This window comes from Hemitrygon akajei, chromosome 30, assembly GCF_048418815.1.
Source record: "Hemitrygon akajei chromosome 30, sHemAka1.3, whole genome shotgun sequence".
Lineage (NCBI taxonomy): Eukaryota > Metazoa > Chordata > Chondrichthyes > Myliobatiformes > Dasyatidae > Hemitrygon > Hemitrygon akajei.
In genome coordinates, this window is record NC_133153.1 from 41497139 (window position 1) to 41505194 (window position 8056).

Genomic DNA, 8056 nt, shown 5'->3' on the forward strand with positions numbered 1-8056 from the left:
ACTCATAACTATCAACAGCCATGGGTTCCCAGTATGGGACGATGCAGACAAGGGTTATTTCCAGTGCAGTGGAGTCACAGATGGCCCTGGACTCTCTCTGTGGGTGACACAGGCAATAGACTGTTGCTGAGACCAGGCCTCCTTTCCCATAAGACCGTTTACCATGACAGGAGCAATGAGTCTGCTCCGTCCTTCAATCATGTCTGATCCTTTTTTATTCCCCCTCCTTAGCCCACTCCCTGGCCTTCTCTCCGTAACCTTGGGTGCCGTGGCCAATCGAGAACTTATCAAGCTCTGCCTTAACTACACCCAACAACCTGGCCACTACAGCTGCCTGTGGTAACAAATTCACCACCCTCTGGCTAAAGAAAATTCTCCACATCTGTTTTAAATGGATGCCCTTCTATACTGAGGCTGTGCCCTCTTGTCCAAGACTCACCCACCTTGGGAACATTCTTTCCACATCTACTGCGTCTGGGCCTATCAACATTCGAAAGGTTTCAATAAGATCCTCCTTTCATCCATCTGAATTCCAGGGAGTACAGACCCAGAACCATCAAATGTTCCTCGCATGATAACCCTTTCATTCCTGGAATCATCCTTGTGAACCTCCTCTGAACCCTCTCCAATGCCAGCACATCGTTTCTTAGATGCAGAGCCCAAAACTGTTCGCAATACTCAAGGTGAGACCTCATCAATGCCCTCTGAAACCTCAGCATTTCATCCCTGCTCTTGTACTCTAAACCTCTTGAGATGAATGCTAACATTGCATTTGCGTTCCTTATCACAGACTGCAAGTTAACTTTTAGGATGTTCTGCACAAGGACTCCCAAGTCCCTTTGTGTATCATTCTTTTTTGGATTCTCTCTGTTTAGAAAATAGTCTGCACATTTATTTCTTCTATCAAAGTGAATGGCCATGAATTTTCCAACATTGTATTTCATTTGCCACTCTCTTGCCCATTCTCCTTATCTGTCTGTGTCCTTCTGCAGCCTACCTGTTTCCTCAACACTACCTGTCCCTCCTCCAATCCTCATATCATCTGCAAACTTGGCAACAAAGTGATCTATTTCATCATCTAAGTCATTGATATGCAGCATAAAAACAAGTGGTCCCAACATCGACCCCTGCGGAACACCACTAGTCACTGGCAGCCAACTAGAAAAGGATCCTTTTATTCCCACTCACTGCCTCCTACCAATCAGCCAATGCTCTAACCATGTTAGTTAATTTCCTGTAATACCATGGGTTCTTAACTTGGTAAGCAGCCTTCTGTGTGGCACCTTGTCAAAGGCCTTCTGAACATCCAAATATGCAACATCCACTGCATCCCCTTTTTCTGCCCTAGTCATAATCCCCTCAAAGAATTCCAACAGGTTTGTCAGGCAGCATTTTCCCTGGAGGAAACCATGCTGACTTTGTCCTATCTTGTCCTGTGTCACCAAGCATTCCATAACCTCATCCTTAACAATTGACTCTAACATCTTCCCGACCACTGAGGTCAGACTAACTAGTCTATAATTTTTTTTCTGCTGCCTCCCTCCTTTCTTAAAGAGTGGAGAGATTTTTGCAGTTTTTCAGCCCTCTGGCACCATGCCAGAGTCCAATGATTCTTGAAAGATCATTTCTAATGCCTCCACAATCTCTACCGCTACCTCTTTCAGAACTCTAGAGTGCAGTTCATCTGGTCTGGGTGACTTCTGTACCTTTAGGTCTTTCAGCTTTTTGAGCATCTTCTCTCTTGTAACAGTAACTGCACCCACTTCTCTTCCCTCACACCATTCAATAACTGGCACACTGCTAGTGTCTTCCAGTGAAGACTGATGCAAAGTACTGATTTAGTTCATCTGCCGTCTGCTTGTCCTCTGGCCTCATTTTCTAGCGATCCTATATCCACTCTAATCTCTCCTTTGTTTTTATATACTTAAGAAAGCTTTTTCTATCCACTTTGATATTGTTTGCTAGTTTGTTTTCATATTTAATCTTTTCTCTCCTAATGATTCTTTTGGTTGCTTTCTGTAGGTTTTCAAAAACTTCCCAATCTTCTATCTCTCTGCTCATCTTTGCTTTGTTGTATGCCATTTCGTCTGCTTTTACTTTAGCTTTGACTTCCTTTGTCAGCCATAGTTGTACTATATTGCCATTTGAGTATTTATTTGTTTTTGGAATAAATCTATCCTGTACCTTCCTCATTTTTCCCAGAAACTCTCACCATTGCTGCTCTGCTGTCATCCCTGCCAGCATCTCCTTCCAATTTACTTTGGCCAACTCCTCTCTCATACCACTGTAATTTCCTTTACTTCACTGAAATACTGATATGTTAGACTTTACTTTCTCCCCATCAGATTTCAAGTTGAACTCAATCATACTATGATCCATACATTCATACATCCATTCATGCCTTGTAAGGATTCCTTTACCTTAAGCTCCCCAATCACCTCCAGTTTATTACATAACGCCAATGCAGTCTAGCCAATCCCCTAGTAGGCTCAACAACAAACTATTCTAAAAAGCTATCTTGGAGTCATTCGACAAACTCATCTCTTGGGGTCCATTACCAACCTGATTTTCCCGATCTGTCTGTATGTTAAAATCTCCCATGACTATCATAACATTGTCCTTATGACATACCTTTTCTATTTCCCATTGTAATCTGTGGTCCACATTCCAGCTATTGTTGGGAGGCCTGTATATAACTGCCATCTGAGTCCTTTTACCCTTGCGGTTTCTTAATTCAACCCAAAAGGATTCAACATCTTTTTTACCCTATGTCATATCTTTTTAATGATTTGATGCCATTCTTTGCCAGCAGAGTTACGCCACTCCCTCTGCCTACCTTTCTATCCCTCTGATACCTTGGACATTCGGCTCCCAACTACAACCATCCTTTGGTCACGATTCAGTGACAGCCACAACATCAACAATCTGTAAAAGTGCAACAAGATCATCCACCTTATTTCTTATACTCTGTGCATTGAGTTATAACACTTTGAGGGCTGTATTCTGCATCCCTAATGCACTAATACTCACCCTGCTGGCTGCAATTTTGTCCTATCATCTGCCTACCCTTCCTGACAGTCTGACTGCATACTATGTTTTTTTTTAACCATCCATCCGATCCTGACTCCCTTCACTCCAGGCAGTTTAAACTGAATTAAAATTCCCCAAGAGTTCATAGAGTCATTGAGTACTCCAACACAGAAACAGGCCCTTTGGCCCATCTCATCCATACCAAACTTATTCTGCCTCGTCCCATCAAGCTGCACCCAGACCATAGCTGGACATACCCCTCCCATCCATGTACGCATGAAAACTTCTCTTAAATGTTAAAATCAAACCCACATCCACCACTTCTGCTGGCAACTCGTTCCACACTTGCACCTGCTGCGTGCAGAAGTTCCCCCTCAGGTTCCCCTTAAACATTTCACCTTTCACCCTTAATCATGATCTCCAGTCCTTTTGTGTCCCTGATAATGAGTTGGAACAGGAGCGGCTCAGGATACTGGGAATCGACCCCTGAGCACAACCTTCACCTGGAGTGGGGAAAGGCTGTGTACCACAGTTCCTCCTGGGGTGCGGGGATTGGTCAGAAAAGCGGGAGCTGGAATGGGGAAGGTCAGGGGACGGAAGATGCCGGAGTTCAGGTTCGAGGAGAGAAAGGTTGCAGGAATTAAAGCGGTGATCAATCCCCAAGTGATGGGATCTGTCACTTGTGCACTGGGGTCTGTCCAAAGACAGCTCAAGTGCACCCTCTGTAGAACGCACTGCAAACTGCACCCTAACACACACACACCACCACACACAGACAGACACATTCAACCCCTCACGCCACACAAAATGTCGTAGGAACTTGGCAATAGAGCCACAGAGTACTACAGTACACAAGCAGGCCTTTTGGCCCATTTAGTCCCCAAATTATTATTCTGCCTACTCCCATTGAACTGCATCCACTCCATAGCATTCCAAACACCTCCTATCCATGGACCTATAAATAACTTCTCTTAAATGTTGAAATCAAGCCTGTATACAAACTCTCGCCACCCTCTAAGTGAAGACGTTCCTCCTCATGTTCCCTTTAAATATTTCACCTTTCACCCTTAACCTATGACCTAAGCCAAGGAGCATACATTGGGGGGGGGGGGGGTGTTAATAAATAGTCACTGTTTCAAGCCTAAACCCTTCACCAGGACTGGAAAAGAAGGGAGCAGAAGCCAGAATAAGAAGGTGGGTGGGTGGGTTTTCTTTAAGCTTTATTTCAGTGGCATTGGTGCGGTGGATATGCCAGGTTCTGTGAGCCTTACACAGTTCACCCACTGCTGCTCTGGTCTAGTTTTTCAAAGCCACAGATATCGGGTGGGGGGGCGGGGTGCGGGGAGGTGGAGAAAGAGAATCATTCACAGGGGAATTACAGGTGGCGTCTGACAGGATCAGTCAGAAACACTAGATATTTTGCAGATGTTGGAAACCCAGAGTAACACACAGAAAATCCTGGAAGAACTCGGCAGCTCAGACAGCACCTATGGAGAGTGCTCCTGGTGCAGCCTTCTCTACGTTGATGAGCCCCATTGTAAATGGGGGAAATCGCTTCATTGAGCACCTCCGCTCCAATTCCCATTCCTGTTCCAACATGCTGCCCCACGGCTTCCACTTGAGCCACGATGAGGCCACCCTCAGGGTGGAGGAACAACACTTCATATTCCGTCTGGGTAGCCTCCAACTTGATGGCGTGAACATCGATTTCTCCGTCCAGAGAGAAAAAAATCCCCTCCCCCCTCCTCTAATTCATCTGTTTCCTACTCTGGCCTTACTTCTCACTTGCCCATCACCTCCCCCTGGCCTACACGTTCTCCTATGGTCCACTCTCCTCTCCTATCAGATTCCTTCCTCTCCAGTCCTTTACCTTTCCAATCCACCTGGCTTCACCCATCACCGTCCAGCGATCCTCCTTCCCCTCCCTCCCACCTCTTTATTCTGGCATCTTCCCCCTTCCTTTCCAGTCCTGATAGAAACAGAAAACCTACAGCACAATACAGGCCCTTCGGCCCACAGAGTTGTGCCGAACATGTCCCTACCTTAGACTTCAATAGGCTTACCCTTAGCCCTCTATTTTTCTAAGCTCCATGTACCTATCCAAAAGTCTCTTAAAAGACCCTATCATATCCGCCTCCACCATTGCCAGCAGCCCATTCCACACACTCACCACTCTCTGCGTAAAAAACTTACCCCTGACATCTCCTCTGTACCTACTCCCCAGCACCTTAAACCTGTGCCCTCTTGTGGCAACCTTTGCAGCCCTGGGGGAAAAAGCCTCCGATTATCCACACGATCAATGCCTATCATCTTATACACCTCTATCAGGTCACCTCTTATCCTCCTTCACTCCAAGGAGAAAAGGCCGAGTTCACTCAACCTATTCTCATAAGGCATGCTCCCCAATCCAGGCAACATCCTTGTAAATCTCCTCTGCTCCCTTTCTATGGCTTCCACATCCTTCCTGTAGTGAGGCGACCAGAACTGAGCACAGTACTCCAAGTGAGGTCTGACCAGGGTCCTATATAGCTGCAACATTACCTCTCAGCTCCTAAACTCAATCCCATGATTGAAGGCCAATACGCCATACGCCTTCTTAACCAGAGTCAACCTGCGCAGCTGCTTTGAGTGTCCTATGGACTCGGACCCCAAGATCCCTCTGATCCTCCACACTCCAGTCTTACCATTAATACTATATTCTGCCATCATATTTGACCTACCAAAATGAACCATCTCACACTTATCTCGGTTGAACTCCTTCTGCCTGAAGGGTCTCTGCCCGAAACATCGACTGTTTATTCATTCCCGTAGATGCTGCCTGACCTGCTGAATTTCTCCAGCATTTTGTGTGTGTTTGTTGCTCTGGTTTTTCAACATCTGCAGAATTTCTCAAGTTTAGGAATAAATAGTTTATGTTTTGTTCCTGATGAAGGGTCTCGGCCCAAAACGTCGACTCTTTAGTCCTTGTGTTCCTCCGGCATTTTGTGTGCGTTCAGTCAGGATCGGGGAGAGATTCAGATGTGTGAGTTGAACTCAGGGACGCCCCACCCTGGCGCAGGTTTGGACAGTTCACGTTCAGAAGGGTCCGACTGGCCTCTTCAGAGGGGGCTGAGTGCTGGCGTCACACGTCAGCCAGCCTGGGTAAGGACGGGATCGACTCCCCTGTACCAGGTGGTTCGAGGGCACTTTGGAGTATAGTGTGCAGTTCCATTACAGGAAGAATGTGGAGGGTTCAGAAGAGGTTTACCAGGATGTTAACTTTCCATCTTACGAAGAGATCTTACCATCTTATGATATAAAATGATGAAACTCGGGTTGTTTTCTCTGGAGGATCAGGGGAGACCTGGCAGAGACTCATCAGATTATGAGAGACAGACAGGGTATAAATGTCAAGCACGAGAGGGCATAGGTTTAAGGTGAGAAGGGGGTGTTTATAAAGGAGACGATTTTTCTCAGAGGTGGTGGGTGCTGGAACGCGCTACCAGGGATGGCGGTGGAAACGGATACATAGCAACATTTACGGGGCATTTCAACAGGCACGTGGGCAGGGAATGGAGGAATGTAGATCATGTGTAGGCAGTAATGTTTAACTTGGCATCAAGTTCAACCGTGGCGGGCCGAAGGGACTATTCCAGTGCTGGGCTCTTTGTTCCAGATATCCTTCATTGAATTTAAACTCCCAGGCAGTCATGGTGAGATTCGAGCTCGTGTTTCGGGGTGCAGGGCTGGGGTCCAAGATAATGGTGGGAGAGATTGGCAGTACAAGCGAAGTTTTGTCCGTGCGCAGTTGTAACCTGTGGGAGGTAGAAACTGGGCCATTAAAGGGCACTTGGGGAAGGAATTTGCAGGGTCATGCTGGCTTGGACCCGATAGCCTTGATCTGATTTGCTGCCGTGTCTCTGGTCAGGTACCTTTCCACGCAGGTTCTGAGCGGCCAAGGACCTCTCGTTAACGGTACCGGTGTCTGTCTTCCAGGACTGGAATCTCTGCGGGATAGCGCCCACTCTACGCCCGTGAGGTCCAGCTCCCACACGGACAGCTTCGTCACCCACTCGGGGAAGACCCCTGCCGCCGAGGGCAATGAGCGGACGTCGGTGATAGCGGACGAGTCGTACAGCCCGGCCTCCAGCGTCCTGCCGACCCCGGTCTCGGAGCCCGGCCTAGAGTACGTCCTCCCCCAGCAGGACCACAGCGGTGCCGGCAACTGTGGCATCGAGGAGGAGAAAGGGAGCGAGGTGGGAGCGGCGGCAGAGACAGAAGAAGGGGGCAGAGGGTCTGCTGCCTCGCCTGATGGCGTGAGTGAGAGGGAACAGGTGAATAGATTTGTTTTAAGCGTGGCCCGTTTGCTGCTGGTGACTGTCGGACTACTCTTTGCCTTACTCATCCTCCTGATCGCTCTAACAGAGTCAGATATTGACGTAGCGTTTTTACGTGACATACGCCAGACCCCTGAGTTTGAACAGTTCCATTATGAATACTTTTGTCCCCTCAGACGATGGATGGTCTGCAAGGTACGCTACGTGCTAAACCTTCTCATTGACACATGACGGCGCCCAGCCGGAGAAGTCAGCCCAGGGACACTGAGAAGACGCGACGAAGTCAAGCTCCCCCTCTCCCCTCTCTGTGGCACCATCCATGTCTAATGGGTGAATTCAGCTGCTGCCGGGGAGACTTTTTGACTCAACGAAATTCCGAGAGGAGTTGTAAACCACATTCAACCATTGCCCTTTTTGCCCAGACCCTACACCTTCTAAGAAGCTCTTGGACTGTTGTGCTATATAAGGTCTATTAGAGTAAGCGATTAACTATTAGTACCCACAGGAACTGAGTAACACTGTATGGAGTTTTCGTTATTGTGATGTTAAAGAGGTGTGCTGTCTTCAGACTTGAATAAAGGTACCAAGACTACCCCATGATATAATATTAGAGCAGGTGGGTGTCTCGTATCTAAATATACTAAACAGTGACAAAATGCTCCCTCAAAATTGTAACATTTTAAATGTTTGTTAATTATCTCCTTGTAATA

At 47.2% G+C, this 8056-nt stretch overlaps 1 protein-coding gene across 4 annotated transcripts in view; it reads left to right on the forward strand.

Annotated features, from left to right (window-relative positions):
• The window catches only part of frmd5a (FERM domain containing 5a), a 168609-nt gene that overhangs the window by 160306 nt on the left and 247 nt on the right, over nucleotides 1-8056 (forward strand). For 2 of the 4 annotated variants that reach the window (XM_073032693.1, XM_073032697.1), the window contains exon 14: nucleotides 7006-7953. In XM_073032693.1, coding sequence (XP_072888794.1) covers nucleotides 7006-7577 — 572 coding nt within the window. In that variant the 3' untranslated portion in view covers nucleotides 7578-7953. Of the gene's footprint in view, nucleotides 1-7005; nucleotides 7954-8056 lie in introns of those variants that run through there. The other 2 variants (XM_073032695.1, XM_073032696.1) reach the window with 2 other exon arrangements.